Genomic DNA, 17559 nt, shown 5'->3' with positions numbered 1-17559 from the left:
ACGTGAAACCCACCACCCGCCTCCTGGGGATTTTCATGCTCAAGTATATGGAGTATTCGCGCTTCTACCGATTTCCAGATATACGCTCTAGAGGTGTTTGGAAGTCGTAATGCGAATTGCAGGTCTCTTGCACCGAACGTGGAGGTGACAGAAAGGCTGTACATCGTGGGGAGACCAGATTTTACATAGGTCCGTTGCCTCTAATATATACTCACTGAACAAAGGGTGTGTAGGCTCATCTCCAATGCGAGCTTCATTTGTTCCTGGTGATCACCGAGTGGCACAAAGTACTCCGGATACTAGGCAAATCATGCTGCGGCGTTGTTGCTTCTTTTCACTACCTGGCTAGTCCTAGCCTCCATTGTCTGTCTGCGGCACCGTTATCCGTCTCAGCTTCCTTTGTTCGCGCTGGAAGGGTCTTAAATGGAGTGCGTCGGTCTGGCAGTATGATACCACACAGCCAAACCGTGTGTACGCCCCAGTCACCCGGTATGAACAGTGACTTAAGCTTCAGATGTTACTATTGCTTGGACGATTACAGTTCTTACGGCCGACACGGTAATTTATGGGAATGCGAGAGATGCCGGTACGTTTTTTCTGCGCATATGTTATTGGTGTTCTGATGTCGCGGAGTTCCTAGTCGTGTCCGTTATTGTTCCAGAGATTGTCAGAAGCTTGCATGGAAAACGCATAAATACATGTGCAGGGACCACATCGCCGGCTTGCTATCGGGACTGCCAGGAAGCTCTGACGAGGGACTTGAACATACCTTCTCACCGAGACTAATTATTCGCCAACTCGCCTACAAGGACATTGGCAGCTGGCTCAGGATGTGGAGAACCAGTGTTTGCAAATATGCCATATGGGCACTTGACCTTGGAAATTTCGCAGAGCGACTCGAGACGCACTGGTGAGAGATAGCCTATGTCTGCTTAAAGTCAAGCTCACGTCTCGTGAAAGTGTCATTATAGGACTGCGTCGGTTGCCTTCCAGACGCCCTGACTTCGAGGTTTTCGACATTATTCACTGCACTAATGACACAACTGACGATAGGTTTTTACTGTTCCTCAGTTAGGTAGCGGGTACATCCTCCCAAGGACAAGATGCCGTCAGCTATTCCCGGTCGATTCATCTCAAGAGCATGCTGTGAAGATTGTCCTCATATGCCATCCTATCATACGTGCTCTGTCCTTCACGTTGACCGACCCGAGCGTGTTAAGGTTTAGTTCTTCGGAGTCCCGCCTTCTGGCGTTTGAATGGAGTATTCGGCTGGCTATGACGATAAAGGATCGAAGGAAATTGCAGGCTGGGTACTGGTAAAGGAAACACTAGAGTTATAGGTCTATCAGCCACACGCCGCACAGTGATTCCGAGTACACCAAGCATTTGGATGAGTCTACTAGTACTATAGACTCAAGATATCTCCGTGATACAACAACTCCATGGCTTAATCCTCTGTACGCAAACGCCCACGAACCTCTACTCTATGTAAGCATGTGGACGAGCCACCCCAATTGTTAAGGATCTGGAGCACGACGACGCCAAAGTCGAGCTCAAGCAAGACAACTTCGTCGAAGATGGAGAAACTCTGGGCTAATCCGTTGCGGGGGTCATACCTAGAGTATACGAGGGGCGAGAACGATTCTGTAACACTGGATGACGGAAAACTGAACGTAGGAGGGAGTCGAGAGAAGAGCCTGTGAACGAGAGTAGAATTTTGACGAGACTTAAGGACGTTATCGTCTCCGTCAATGAGACCCCACAAAATGAAGTCGCGAGGTAGGCATTCCAGTGAAGGTGCAGGAGAGAATTGCGTGCGGTTGATCGTGACCTGCGCGATGAGGATAGGCTCCACAAGCACTATACCAAGTTGGCCCTCGCCGCCTGGAAATGACCGGTGATTCTCTCCCGTGGGCGCCAAGTCAGGGATACGTCGCTGGATATCCGCCTCACTGCTCTTTTCGAGAAAATTATTCGTCGTGAGCCCCGGTATAAACTTCGCACCGTCAGCACGTAACGCAAAATCTCGGCCTCCAATTGATGGCGACTCGGGTTGGAGAGGAGTGCAGGAGCATCCAAAGGAAAGATGCTGATCAATTGACCGACAGCGTTCAGGAATGGGTAGCAAACCAGTTGACGACCGTAGATGAGACAAGGTTTGGCATACTATCTTGCTCGCGGATATCTCGACAACGTAAACCGGCTGCATAATTCCCAAAAAATATGCGACGGACAAACCGAGAAGAATCCACGTGTAGTTCCCAAGTGATGCCCAGGACAAGCCTCGCCATTTGGTCGGTCCGAAGTCCCTGTTCGTAGGTATAGTATGGTTGATACGACGGGGCGCTCCACCGGCATGTGATCCCGGCGCGGTAGCAACCTTCAGGGACACCTGAAATCTTTTTAAGACAATAAAGTAACGTTGGTGCGCAATCACGTACATCAGACAAGGGAACGAGCGAAAAGTCGCTTGCTCCTCCTCTGCTCTGACTGTGGAAATCTGTCTCTGATGTCAACGCAATCAGATCACGACAGCACAACTCAATAGAGGAGCTCACCGTGTGCACGCGCAAGGTCTCCAGAAGATTCATTCACTGGAAAGTACGTTGAGTCAGTAGTTCGTCCCGGCATGATTGTCTGCTCACGGAATGAGCTATCGGCGGTCATAGGTTGCCCTTTCAGAGGTGGGAATACTTCTGACGGCTCTTCTGCGACGAATCGCGATGGGTTGTAGCGTGGATGATGTGCAAATGCAAGCATCGCGATAGTACTGCGTAGAGAAGGAGAAGAATGGACGCTCAATTCGCCTGCAGCTGGATATGCATTGTCCTATGTGGCACGTGACCGACCTCCCTTAAAAGAGCTGAGCCCCCAATAAACTGAGACGATCATGCCGCCGCTTCTGGAGTACCGTCTCAAGTATCCTTCACTCGGGTTGCACTCAGAAGGTGTTACGTGTGTTGATATTGACCCTACTGGAAAGTACGTCGCCGCGGGTGGTTCCGACGGCAGGATCTTCATCTCCAACCTCGATGACGGGCGGCTACATCACCTGGTGCTCACGCGTAGTCCTGTCACCGCCGTGATCTGGGTCGAAGCTGACTGGCCTACCTTGATATGTTGTTGCCAGAGCGGAATTATTCTGACCGTTGTAATTACCTTGGTGCGTATGATATGGCCTTGCACGCTGTGGCCTAACGTCTTCCACAGGACACCCTGGACGCTACCTACTTCCGCGCCAGGAATCACCGCATTGACCGAGCCTGTATCCGCGGAGATTATCTCGCTACAGGCTCCGGTATTGACATACGAATCTGGCAAGGCAGACATAAATGTACGTATCTCCGAGGCAACGAGTTTCATGGTGTGAAATGTAAGCGCAGTGTTGATGCAAGGGTTCGATCAGACGACTGGGAGCAAAGCAGAACACTTGGTCGCCCATTGACGAACCGCTCAAATTCAAGAGAGGATGTCTCTCTGGCTGCAATGCATTGGCGCATCACCTCCGAGAATGTAATCCAGTTGGTCGCATCGTACCACCACCATGGAATTCAGTACGCAAGAGAAACTATGTCCCTTCGTCATGCACACTGACAGACACATGATATCTCTAGGTTGTGGGATACCAGAGCTGAACGTGTCATCCGTGTGATTGCACAATCTTCTTCTCTGTAAGTATCTTGTATGTATGCAGATACATGTATTCAGTGTGATCGTTGCAGTGGATGTACAAGTCTATCACCAGATGGTACTCACATCGCAGTCTCTCGACCTTTTGTTTTCCAGATCTACGACTTAGAGTCCGGCCTCATAAAAAGGACGTTCAAACACCAATGTCGGAGGGCCATCCCAACAGTATTATTCACACATGATGCCACAGTGTTGATTGGTGTGCACGATCTGGGGTCAGTACGACTGTGGAACTGTATTGATGCAATCAAGATGCAAACTATTCAACCAGGTGAGTACCGGTTCTATGATCACATACAGAGTAGTCTCACAACGGCTTAGACATCAATCCAATTCGCGCAATTGCCGTATGCTTTTTGCTTCTCTTTCCTATTTTTGTGCTACATAACGCAGCAGGTGAATGATCATCTAGAAGATCCCGATGTCCATATTATCGCTCTGGCCTCTCCAAGTTGTGTACAGATATGGCAAACATATAGACAAGGTGAGCACCTCCATGCCATTATAATATATGTATCTCACTCTGAAGAATAGAAGTGCTACACCCAAGGCGTATTTTCTTGGTAAGTTACAATGTGCAGTATCCTCAAGCTTTCATTAATTAATATGTGCATACATCTTATTCTCATATCAAGATCGCGATGCTTGCGATGCTAACTTTTTCGGTGATCGGCCTCCTGATTTTATGGTTGGTTTATCCGGGAAGACGTGCCATTTCAGCACATAGGCGGGATGGCTTTCTATCACATGTGCCCTAGGCGATGTAGTTTTCACTCAATACACATCTCATGTCTGTAGAACGGCCTCGAGTGATGAAAGCGGAGACGGATTGACTTAACGCAAGATGGATGTATCCACAGACGCCTTGTGTCGCTGAGTACAGACTGCATTACATGCACCCCCCGCCAGACAAGCTTAACCTAGTTGCGGAAATGTTGCGCAAGGAAAGAGGAGACTACTTGCTGAAGTACAGGACTCCCAAGGAATACTTATGGTCTATAGCTGGTTATTCCACTAAGCACCTGCGAAATTCCAGGCGATCTGAGACATAAGTGTGGGGTTCATTGCAGAATAAACCTGCACATTTTGAGAAATGATGTACTATAATGTCTGTGTCCAGGCCCACCCGTAGAATGCGCCAAAAAAGGGTCTTGACTAGCAGACTTTCCCATCGGTCAGAGAAATACTTGCTGTGACTTCCACATATTTGCCGTCTTTAGGTCTCATAAATTCGGGGACAAATCAAGACACTAACATACACCATACCTATATGCTATCATTCAATAAGGAGTTACCCAGTCTTTCCAAAAATTTAGCATCTGGAACTTTATTCGGTCGACGCAGAGCATCTTCTTCCCCTTTGTCCAGCTTAACGTAAATCGCATGCTTCGATCGACTTTCATGAAATGAAACTGTCAGCACATGGATGTCAGCGTTCGATACACACAGGAAGGCTCACAGATGATCAAGAAGTCCCGCCCGGTGGAATTTTCCAAGACAATTAGAGAACGGACAAGGAAAATCGTGGCCTGATTTATAGGGACGTTCTGAAAAGGCATGGGCTTCTTTCTGCGCCCTGTGTTTCAGTTTGTTCCTGTTCTTCCGCCGTTGTTCCTTGTGCAATAATCGAGGATTGTCATCGGGACATTGTTCAGGATATGTGTCGACACATCCATAGGAAAATAGAGCTTCATGCGGAGGGGAACAAGGCTGCGGAGCTGGGCTAGTAAGGGGAATGTCGCCTTCAACAATCACGTCAGGATTCTGGTGTTCGTGGGACTGTTCGCAGCTCGGGAGAGTTCCAACAAGTGCTGAGACAGACGTCCAAGCATACCACAAAGTGGTATAGAATTGCAGAACGTCGTCTCCCCACCCACTCAGCAAGCGTTGCTCCCGAAGCTCGTCAACCACGTTCTGTGTGTGTGCCAAGTTAGCAATGGAAATGAAGTCACATGCGATCTTGATGGCATCCGTCTGATTGCTGACCTGCATACAATCGTCAGGAGAAGAGGGGTAGAATGGACACAGAAACATGCACCTGATGGGGTGAACCCGCCGGAATGAAGACTGCTTCTCCAGGACGTTGAAAGAGCACATACGGCTTGATACTGCACTGCGCCTCAAGGTTGTTGAGCATCTCAGGGGTGAAATACACACTGTGCGAATGTATTGGATCCCCGGGGCCGCGAAAATCATAAACCTGGGTCAGAAACCTCCGGATTTCAGGTGCAGAGACAGCTGGGAAGATGTGCCACAGAGCGCCACCAAGTTCACCGTCTGCGGTATCTGCAGCCCACAGTAAGACGTTGACAGCATCCGTAATGTCTATGTGCAGTTTTGTAGATCCGTGGTGCAAGTTATCGTGCTTCGAGCCGTGTGCGTTATACATCTTCGGACCTGTAGTATTTGTCAGAAGGCAGAGCCCTTACTTATAAGATAACCGCTTACCAAGATCGGGAGGGATCCCATTCTGCGGAAAATGAGCCGCTAGATTCAGAACTCCATCCAGTCGCGCGAGATCAGGATAGGGAACCCCATCCATGAACGCCTTAAAGAGCTCTGGGAATTGTGTGCTGAAGTGCTTTTCCGGTGGCCAGTCCTGGAGAAGGTCAACAAGATCCTGTATAAGATGAAAACATCGCGTTACCTTTAACTTCATGATTGTCGCGCGTTCAGCGACTTGTTGATTTCCGAACGTTTTAAAGAATTCACCAACAGTACTTGTTTTCGCAATCTCCGCTTCACAATCCTGAAGAGTGACTTTCACATCCCCGAATTGTGCAACAAAATATTCCGGTCCCCAAACCCCTTGAAACTTTGAATCGACATCAGTGATCTTGACCGGGATATTCCGAGACCAGAACGCATCGAAAGTAGCAGCGCTAAAGCTCGGAAGAGGAAGACTGGGAGTATCCCAGCCATAGATATTCACAGCGGGGACGCTGTGATTATGCATTAATCTCACCGCCTGAGTGACAGGATTGGCTGAACTCTTTTGGAAATCGTTCAGTGTGTGCTCCATCGTGTGAATGGCGCCAGTGAGCTCCAAAGGAGTGAACCGAGTCGTTGGAAAGAAGTCGGCTGGCCTACAGGTAATCTCACAGAAGTAGACCTTGACATAGACAAATTCAACTTGTTGGTCGTACATCCCATGTTGAGAAAGTTACCTGCTCAATGCTACTCCGGCAAGGAGTACACACTTCTCGGCCGCAAGTTGCACATAGCCACGTCCGTGAGAACAACTCGGTCGTACATATATCTGTAGGCGGGACATCATGTAAGATATAGTGTTGGCGGAAAACAAGGGGGATGAGAAACAGGGAAAATTGTACCGCAAGTAACGCGTGTCGTCAGCTCCCTATGACGGTAGATGATGCCGGGTTGTGACTGATGATCTTGCTCTGCTCGGAGGAGTGGAAGCAAAATCTCTGCACAAGCCTTCTGAGTAACCGATGTGCCCAGTTAGTTTAGATCTGATCATCTAGAAGGTTTGTACTAAACACACTAGTTTCAGTTGTGCAACCTCGGCGGTCATTCTCTGATTAAATACACGAGGAAATGCCGGAATTTCGCAATCCCCGTAGGAGAACGTCACAAAGCCATCGTGAGCGGCAACTCTGTGACCTGCATATTCTTTATTAAATATATACATCTTGTATATGTTTTGTATGTACGCACCGGTGAATCTGCATTGCCTCTTGTGCCCTCCATCACAACGCCAGCACTTGGGCAAAGACTTGAAAGGCTCTGCCAAGGAGCGGGAAGTACATTCAGCGTTTTGAGTGAGTGGAAACTGTATCCCTGATAATATATAGTTGTCAGGACTTGGTTTGTGATGCCGATACTACAGATACGCTCACTAGTACTATCAAATTCTAACAAACGACAAGGCGATAACAATTGATTAACTGAATTGAGACTTGATGTCAAAGGGTACACTTACTTTGACGAGCCATTGATAGCGCGGGCCTTGAACAATATTGGGCGCACTTGGCCTTGTATGAGCTCTGAGAGGCACCCCGTGGGAACCATTGAGAATATTGACATCGGCCAAACGGCAGAGACCCTCACATGATTTGCACATGACCATGACGCGGTGCACATGAATGCATTATGTAGTCTAATAATGCTGGAAAAATCGCATTGTACTGCATGGTAATTACCTCCACATTTCCTGTACTGGCAGAGAGGTGTCCTGAATATCGATTCATCCGCCTTTGCCTTGCAAGTTTCGTGCGCTTTTTTTGCCGTCGGCATGTTCGATCTCCGCAGTTCCCACGGGGGACTTCTCCGCAGCTCCTCATACGAGGATCCACACTCTACAGAGAGGAGGACTCCTTCCTATCTACTAGAGTTAACAAGCTTTCGATGATGAAACAATAAACCCGCAGCTCGTCACGTGCTCCAGTGGTTGAAGGTACAAGTAGCTAGGAATTTTGGCAACTAAGCGTGAAAATCGTACCTTACTGTAAGCATTAATATTAATCCTTGGCTGCTGTTGTAATAGGCTCCACTGTAGGCAAGAGCCCCGGCACTGAAAGCCCGGGTATTAATTCGCGTAGTTCTCTAGAGAGGACCGACTCCTTAAGGCTATCTTTCTATTAGAGGCTGGTTAACGAGCCTATACGGTAGTACGCTGTGTCTGCTGACTTCGATACAATGCCGGAGCCTCTGCCTTCCATTCTACCCTCATATGTGAAGCACTTCTGTTGAAACAAAGAAATATCCTGTGCAAGGATGTCGCCGCTCGTTCCGAGTCTCCCGACGCATAACAAAGGAACGAAGGACTGTTATGCCACTCACCTATCTACCTTGTGCTCTCCCCTACATAAAACCGGACAGGACTGAATGGTGCTGTGGCGACAACACTCCTTTCTCAAGGCGACATAGCCTACCATGGTATTTGAATTGCAATCAGCGATTCGCCACAACTATCCCCCTGGTAAGCCGTGGAAGTAACTCAAATTCCACCAGTACTTTAACGCTTCCAAAGACCTGGAGACATGGATCCAGAAGAGCATAAACAATAAAGTTGAGACTCTGCAAGCCGATGCTGACGAGTAAGTTCCGGATGAAATACTTGATTGCATGATCATTCACTCCGTTTCAGAGTGCTTTCTGCCCTTGACATCTCACACATCCTACACCACTATGATTCCCACAGGATCCCTGAGGAAATAATGAGCAAAATAGTGCGGATCGGTGCCGAGAACGGTATTGTAGTAGTGAAAGAGAGTCTACAGTCTTCGTACAAAACTGCATTATTGATTAGTCTCTCCTTGGAGAAGGCAAGTTTTCAAGAGTGCCATGTACTGTTTATGGTCATCACTAAGGTTCTTTCAGGTGTCTGACTCCGGAGGTGACCTTATCGCGTTAAGAGGTACCCATCAAGCGCTCTTGAGCGATGTACTGGCACTACAGGAGAAATGGTCATCCATTGAACGGACTATTATCGAAGCCATTATAAACAAGGTGTGCCGTGGTGAATTTCTAACGTCTGCAGTCAGTCATCAACTAATGTTGACAGTCGAATCTTCCTCCGAACCTCGAGTATAGAGAAATAGCAGAAAATACTCTCATCATCTCGCGCTTATTTTTTCGTTTAAACTCCTTGCGTTGTGATCGGCAGAAGATCCTAACAGATGCCAGTGCTATTCTTGATACATTTATCCAGCGCGACGATGACGACGACGCAATAATGGTCTTTGGGAAGTTGTCACCGCTGAAGGACTTCAAACATCGTCTCAATATTCAAGAGGCACAACATCATGTAATCTTCTCCCGTATTCAAGTGAGTCTTCGCGACGCATGTACGTGTAATAATGATGCTGATGGAAGCGAAGAGAACCACTCGAAAGGTTCTTCAAATCCAGGTCGACCCGTATCTCCAACATGCACTATTGGACAGTGCTCTAGATGCGTACTGGGATATACGCACTCGTTCAAGTGCTTGTTTGGAGGTGAGAACTCCTTACGCAGTCTGTATGGGGTTATTCACGCGCAGCAGACGCTCAGTGAACTGCACTTGCAACTGCAGGAACGAACGGGGCAGAGTTCTCGCTCACATGTATCTTGAATCTGACGGATATTTGATATCTTGGTGTCGTGCTTTGTTGTGAGTAAAGTAAAGTGATTTTAGTGGCTTAGTCAACAAGTTACAGCCTTCGTATTATGGCTACGTGGTCCGGGTGTACCAGGAATGAATTTCTCATACGCCGTGAAGTCTGATCTCCAGCCAGACGTCAAGCGAAGGCACATGCATCCGCCCGGCGTTCCGATGCAGTACAGAAGACCGCGAGCGCACCTTTGGCTTAATGCAGGTGACCACGGAACTGGAATACACACTGGAATACGACATGATGGGGAGGGGAGTTCTATTCAACAACCGAGCATTAGATGTAGTGTAGAGTTGTAGCGTCATCTCCTCTCCTCTACAGGCAACGGTGAATCTGGAGGAGGTCGATGTATGTGATGTTCAGGCACTTTAGAGACCCTTCGACCTGCTTGAGGATTGCGCCGCACGAGAGGCCGGAGCTGGGTGGCAGAGAGGTGCTCGCTGTGTGGGTTCGGGAAGGGCGTGTCGCAGCCAGTGGATCTAGATAAGAGATGTACAACACTTGGTACCGCATTGGGAACCCTAACGATCCATGCAGACGAAGTAGTTCTGTAGGTAGCAGTTATGTATTGCACTAGCAATCTATTTCACAGGGACAGTCGACACACGAACCATTGAGTAAGCTATCACAGGTGTACTTTATTTTATTGTAAGTGAGTATTACAATCAAAAGTTACCAACAAACGCACTCTCACTCATATGCTCACAACATATGTTGGGAACTTATAGTCCACAAACCATCAAAGCATGATATTTGAATGACCAGTATACTAGACGTCAGTATCATGGCATGCCAATGTGACATCATTGGCTCGGCATATTATACGAGCATACCAGAGAGCTAGCACTGACGTACACCCTTTTTATTCAATAACACATTCTGCATGTACTCGATCGACACCAAATGTCCCGTGTGAAATATACATGTCCGTGATATTCAACGGGATGCAGGATCGTCGCAAAAAGAACTCACGCAACAGAGAAAATTGATCCGACATCCTGTACTGGTCACGACACTTGATGTGCTTCGAAAATTATCCGGACTTGAAAAAACTGCCATGATTCAAGCAGTGTTCAAATTGCTGTTCAGTCAGAGAGGATTGTACACTCGAGATCGGAGGTTCTTAATTATTGGGTTAAATGTGCCAGTGCACGCATCAAACTTAGCTTGCGCGATGTCATACTAACTGGGACAAGACAAGTAAAATATACTTAATCAGGGAACTAACGTCGCGAGCTAGCTATGCACCGGGCATTGTCAAGTCCGCGAGCGTACCGGTCCCTAGCAATCATCTGCCACTGCTCCTTCTCCGGCTCCACCTTCATCATACCGAAAGGCCAACACTGGGTATATTAATGTTCGCGCTACGCATCAAGGAGATCTATACTCGTGACAAGGAGGGACAAGTCTGTGGGAGAAGGCGCGCACTGCCAAGGGGAAGCGCCTGCGGGCGGGGCGAGCAGGTTGAGGAGGCGCGTCGGCGTCCGACCGCATGCACAAGGCACGTCGATACATTGGAGCACCAGCCCGCGGAATGCACAGGAGGAGGCAAGGCGGAGAGCGGAGGAACTCAGAAGGCTACCAGGGATACTTGACAGGGAGCGTGAATGGTCGGAGTACAACGCCGGGATGTGGATCGGCTCGTGCACTTGTGAGAAGTGGAGGTGCGGAATGTAAATTCCGAAATGCGCCCAGAATGAAAACAACCTAGAAGGCACGGCCGACATCCCAAAGGTTTTTACGCATCTTGGGTAGGTGCGTCATATTTATGGAATTCTCGTAGAAAATATCCACTGCCGCCTGCAATTTCTCAGGATGCCTTATGTCCGTGACCTCAACAATATAGGCCCGACCCGCTTCAGGACACTTTGAACTGTAAGTGGACGCACGGCGAGGATAACTCACCTAGGATAGTTTCCTCGAATAGCTCGGAGCGGACTCATCCTCTGTCGCAAGAGCCTTCAACCTGTCATTTTCCTGGCTGACGCACCAGGGCAGTGTCAGATTTGTTTATGCGGATGCGCTCGGGGATCTAGTACACTGCTCCTTCCGAGCGAACGGATAAAATCGGATTCTGACTGAGGTCCACATGGATCCTACGGTGGTCACGGACTGTCCATGTGGATTAGCACTTGTACGACAGTCGACGTTCAAAGCGGCAACTCATCAAATAGCTTACGAGGTCAAGCTAGATTGCACGCCGAAGAAGTCCATTTGTAATCGCTACCCGAGGTGGGTTGAGCAACACGCTCCATTACGATGGAGCATTCACGTTGACTATGGACGAATCGATGGAGAAGGTGAGAGCTCTAGAGCTCGAGCTCACGGGAGCCGTGACAGTCGTGGGAGGAATAAACGAAGAGATCAGATCTTGAGAACCGCTTGTAGCCGTGTCGACATGCTATCGCAGCGCAGTCATCAGATCCGCAGCCAGCTGGAAGTGCTATCATCAAGAAGGACTGATCCCTGAGCTGCAGAAAGAGGGTTCAAGAATACTCACCAAATGCGGCGTAATCAAGTGGATTGCAGAATTGTCTGTAGTTTACATTTACTTGGACAGACCGACGCGTGCGAATTGATACATACTCCAGAGTAAAAGGTGTGCTCATAACCACACATGGCTTCACTATCCCTGCGAACCAAATGCCTGTCAATCCGTATCCTCCTATCTTCTCGAGGATGGGAAAACCGAGGACCTCGAAAATACACAACAAGTCACATGACTTACTACCTCTTCGCCGTCGGATCTCTGTTACGAAGACACCCGTCCTACATTATGATCCCAGTTTTTCAAATCTGGTTGCTTGGCCTTGGTAAGGCGTCACCTCGATTGCTTATACTCTCTCTAATCTGCCGATTACATAAGGCCTCTAGATGCTTGGGTAATCATATACATCCCAGCTCCTTGCGGGCATTGTCGCGCGTCCATAACTTTCGGCTTCCTACCTGTATCTGCGCGGCCCGTACCGGAAAATACACGGAAAGCTGGCGTTGGGTCAACCGCTTGTGTTGCCATATTGTGCGAGTACTGGGGTAGTTTAAGTTTGTTCTAAACACCATGACCTGCAAACCCGATGTATCGCCCTCAAGTAGAACCCTGCCCAGTATAACACAAGTACTTTATTATCGCCACTGGTGCAGGCCATGTCCCGATCACAATGGACGTGCTCGGTCATCCCGCCCACTCAGTTCTGTAGGACATATGGAGTAAATAACCAGAGTACCAGGAAAAGGAGCTAGGTGAGGATAAGTTCGCCAGACATACTGAAAATATCCCGCATAGGAAGATCACTACCTAGGCGGTTGGTAGAGTGTATACAGCAAGGATAATTTTTAATGTTCTCTGGATGAGGTGAATACTCGTACACGAAATAAGTAAAGGTGCACCCAATCACATCGTGAGAGAGTGGACTCGATCTAGATAACAACCGTACGACAGTTTCCCTATTGGGAACTCTCCCGATGCATGCAAACAAAGTAATTATATAGGTAGCAATAGTTACGTATTACACTAGCAATATATTTCACAGCAACAGTCTATACGTGAACGGTTGAATAAGCTATGATGGGTGTACTTAATTTTATTGTAAGTGAGTATTACAATCCAAAGATACCGAGAAAGGCATTCCCACTCATTTGTTCGGAACATATATCGGGAACTTATAGTCCACAACATATGAAAGCATGGTATTTAAGTAACTAGTATACTAGATATCAGTATCATAACATTGCAATGTGACATCATTGCCTCGGCATATTATACGAGCGTACCATACAACTTGCACTGATGTACACCTTCTTTATTTCAGAACACATTATGCATGTACTCGATCGACACCAAACGACATGTGTGAAATATACATGTTCCTAATATTCAACGGGATGCACAACGATTGCATCAATAATTCATACAATGGAGAGAGGAAAAAACAAAAAAAACCACGTGATCGCGACAGCAACGCGCTATATAGAGGAACGGCTCTTTCTTCCTATATACTAGAGGCTGGTTAACGAGCCTAGGTCCGAGGTTCCACCAGGATGAACGTAGTAATTCGCGTCGTAAAGACCGCCATCATCGAGTACGCGTCCTTTCTTCTTCTTTTCTGTGCGCTCACGCCCAAACATAGATAGAGGTTTCGAAGTGTGGATCGTGCATGAAGGATATAGAAGAGAGATTATAATCGGAGTTGTTACTAGTAAGTATTAAGAATCTTGGCCTCTCGGTGATAGTACTTCTCAGACCCACACATGGAGCAGATGTTTGCGGAGGACTTGCAAGTACCCAGAGCACTGCCGCGCACAACGCCAATATGGTTGAGCTCCTAAATGCATAGCTTAACGCCAGTGTGGAGGAGAGGGAGAGTGAAGACGACGAGACTGAGACGAGCGCGATGCGTGCACACACCGAGATAGCATCAGTGCAAACGGGGCGAGGAGATGCTCGTGATGTTGTGTGACCGGTGCGTGCTCCATTCTCAATGACTGACCTTTCGTATGCGCTCCTTGCTGTGTAGCCGGACGTGCTTCGGCAAGATGTGGACCCGTGGGCGCTGCAGGCATGGTTACTGCATGCGTTGGGACAGCGGATGTATACAGTTGGACCTGCAGCCTCCCCTTCCCCCCCAGTGTGCTCTGCGGGGCACCCCGAGCGCCGAACGGCACCGACTGTGGTGGGGTGTCCTCGACGCACCGGACTTTGTAATTGTGTCACAAAGGAGCTCGTATGTCGCTATGGAGAAATCCTTGGTAACTGTCATTACCGGGAACGCGTTCCAAGTACACATCTCCCAATGGATGGGACATTCTCATTTCAGGGTACGTTCGGTCTTGCTTACTATCTAGTACTCCATTGAAGGACTGGCAGACTTCATATTTCGTCTAAGACTTCGAGGATTTTGAACCAACAAATTCCTAAAGCTCCGGTTCTTCACGCTCAGCCTCGGGACCCTGCGACGGCTCTTCATTCTGTGATGGACCAAACCGTATCAGGACGGACTGTCAAGATTTGTTGTACGTCGAACTTTTTTGAATTTCTATGCATTTCTGGGAGTACTAGGGATGATGAAGATGTCTGCCGACGAGGGTCTGAGACCGCTATGGTACAATTCCGCACATGTATTTGTAGCATATACTGATCCTCTTGTTGGTACCCTAGTGCTAATTACAGAAATAGGTGAATCATAAGTCATTTCTATGCTGTCCTTGTCGTCCACCTGCATTCGTGCTAAAACTAGATGCAACATCCTCTTCGTACCACTTGCACCGGTAATGATACCTCACACGTCTCAAGCAGTCCAATCTTGGCCTGTCTGTGGTCGTCGCCAGACCCTCGAGCGTTTCGAACAGGAGGAACCGCATTTCAAATGCAATGGTAATGTCTTCTCCACTTCCAGTGCTCTATGTTCCGATAGTTGCTTATAACGGTCAAGTCGCTTCTATTTCGGATGCTGTATTCTTGGTGTGATGGAGCATGGAGTATGACACATGGATCTGGTCAGTCCGTTCGTGGTCTGTCTTCCTCGGACGTCATTTAGTTGCATTCAAAGCGGACCCTCGGTTGATATGTCGAGGCTATCAGCTGCGACTGGGACATGCCCTTATTGCAGGTAGCGCACCGTTCTGGACATTGATTCAAGGTGATTGCTCTCAACCCGTGTAGAATACATTCTTCTCTTCAAGACGTTAACATCTGCTTAGTTCTGACGGTTAGACATTGCCTCGACACCCAGATTAGGCCCCTTATCCATGATGTATGGATTCTCCACGGGTATGTGGCAGTCCTCCAACTTTGTACGAGTGAATATGCCATTGAGGCAAACAATTACTATCCCACTAGCATTTCCCCTCACATCCCCGCCGCCACAATCACAGCACCTGTGGACTTCTTGCGCGATCATAACTAATACTCAAATTACAATCATGGAACTATGGCATGAGATGGTCACCATCAAGTAGCGACACTCGTCCTCGAATAAAGGCCATGTTAAGCTCATCCAGGGCCTCGTGAAAGGAGCTGCAGACTGTCCACATGGCACCGATGACATCTGTATAGGAATCCACCTCATGTCTACAATGCCATCCATGTCAGATGGTAGGACATTTGGAGATAGTGCAATACATACTGGGACACAAACACACCGATCTGCCTTCCCCGTATAATACAGTACCACATCTCAGTTTTGGCTTTGATAGGAGCTGGATAACGAGTATTAAATAGCAAGATGCCCACCAGCGTCGGGCACGCACGTGCAGGAATAGCATCCAGAGAGCGAAGGATTGCTGAGTATGAATGGGGATATCCTTGCCCAGAGGTGGATGGGTAGCCCACATGGCCTACACCTCTTTCCGAGTCAAACTGATAGGTATTGTGAGTATTCAAAGAGAGAGCGAAGGCATTTTCGATTACCCATATCGAAAGTGCATCATCAACAGAACACATCTCAACTACTTCAGCCAACGAAGCAGATGAATAATTAGCAGAGGCAAACTGACGAAAGCAAGTTGACCATACCAGAGCTTTCATGTTCAATAGCGACCGCCAAAACACGCGATATGATCGCAATTTTGTCCGACATCTCGACTTCGAGGTGTGCAATATTCAGCACCAATTTAGCGAGGGCGCAAAGGTGTCGCTGGTGCATTGCCAAAGGATGAATTATCGTAGTATTGGGAGGTTGCCGTAGTTCGTTGTCAACCTACCACCAAAACGATGCCGCTGGTCAGCCGACGGCATGATGCAGTATGCAGAATTCCACTCATCCGGTCCGGGCGCTCTTCAAACCAGCGAGGAGCCTGTTGTCAATTTGGCAATAGTAAGATTTCTGGATACAATCGTTTAAATCATATTCTCATTCCAAAACTGCCCTACTCTGTCTTACCGAAGAATCTATTTCACTGCCAACGAGTGACCAGTAACCACCAAGAGCGACATGACTGGGAGTCATAGCGCTACAGTCGGTGTCGGACTTTCAACTGAGGCGGCGCTCCTTCAGTCAGCAGCTCATTCACATCATCTAGACCGCCGCAGCAAGATCAAGCAGACTTGGTATAATCTCCTCACTCATATGACGATTGGCGGTATTACCCTGCAATCGATTATACCCAGATCTGCATCTTATAGGCCGATGTATGTTCTTGCCAACAAATATGGACAGCCGCTTGGCCATTCAATATAGCAGCGTGATATGATTCGCTGTGATCGATGTGCTGCACCCTTCTCCGTTGCGGTGAGTAATCGATGCGCGCTGCGGGCGTTTGCGGCGGGCGTTGGCGAGACACGCTTCACCGAGGGAATCTCGGGATGTGGATGCGTTAGGTGTAGCAGGCCAAGGAGTGTCAAGAGAATGGCTCGCTGCAATTGCAGAAGCTGTAGCAATTGCAGAAACGGTGAGCCGACCACCATCGCCATACGGTAGTGGGCGAGGTCACCGAGTGCCCAATCGGAGCGAAACTCAGCGAGATTGTGCTCCTCGAGAAGCCCCGTGTAGAACATGTATGCATAGTAAATGAAATCCTGTCACGAACACATGATTAGTGCATACCCATATATGGGAGGTAAGGTTGGTCACCTCGAGATATTCTTGCGCAATTTCCGAACTTACAGCGGCATCGAAGCGGGATGGAGGGACTGCAGGAGACTCGGGATGTCACGGAGTGAGTAAGCACTTCCCCATTCGGGGACGCATGCGGATGCATAAGGACAGAGAACCGGACAGGATCGTCCTTTCTGTGGTTGAATCTGTGGTCGAATAAC

The 17559-nt window shown here is 48.3% G+C and overlaps 3 protein-coding genes across 3 annotated transcripts; 1 reads left to right on the top strand and 2 right to left on the bottom strand.

The window, feature by feature from the left end:
• Window positions 1-1447: 1447 nt before the first annotated feature.
• On the bottom strand, window positions 1448-2760 carry SCP_1900890 (hypothetical protein; the record flags this gene model as incomplete). The annotated part of the gene is made up of 4 exons (XM_027765352.1): window positions 1448-2392; window positions 2442-2506; window positions 2559-2594; window positions 2646-2760. The coding sequence occupies 4 exons, from the start codon at window positions 2758-2760 to the stop codon at window positions 1448-1450; spliced, it is 1161 nt and encodes a 386-aa protein (XP_027621153.1).
• A 130-nt stretch (window positions 2761-2890) lies between these two features.
• Window positions 2891-3370, top strand: SCP_1900880 (hypothetical protein; the record flags this gene model as incomplete). Its single annotated transcript, XM_027765351.1, has 1 exon — window positions 2891-3370. The coding sequence occupies one exon, from the start codon at window positions 2891-2893 to the stop codon at window positions 3368-3370; it is 480 nt and encodes a 159-aa protein (XP_027621152.1).
• Window positions 3371-5273: 1903 nt separating this feature from the next.
• SCP_1900870 (hypothetical protein) lies at window positions 5274-6712 on the bottom strand (the record flags this gene model as incomplete). The annotated part of the gene is made up of 5 exons (XM_027765350.1): window positions 5274-5432; window positions 5497-5676; window positions 5729-6087; window positions 6139-6289; window positions 6338-6712. 5 exons carry the CDS (start codon window positions 6710-6712, stop codon window positions 5274-5276), a joined length of 1224 nt encoding a protein of 407 aa, XP_027621151.1.
• Between the last annotated feature and the right edge of the window lie 10847 nt (window positions 6713-17559).

The sequence above is a fragment of the Sparassis crispa genome (assembly GCF_003851025.1).
Source record: "Sparassis crispa DNA, contig_000018F, whole genome shotgun sequence".
In the NCBI taxonomy this organism is placed as follows: Eukaryota; Fungi; Basidiomycota; class Agaricomycetes; order Polyporales; family Sparassidaceae; genus Sparassis; species Sparassis crispa.
The sequence above is the reverse complement of the archived record's forward strand: the minus strand, read 5'-3'. Positions and strand labels throughout refer to the sequence as shown.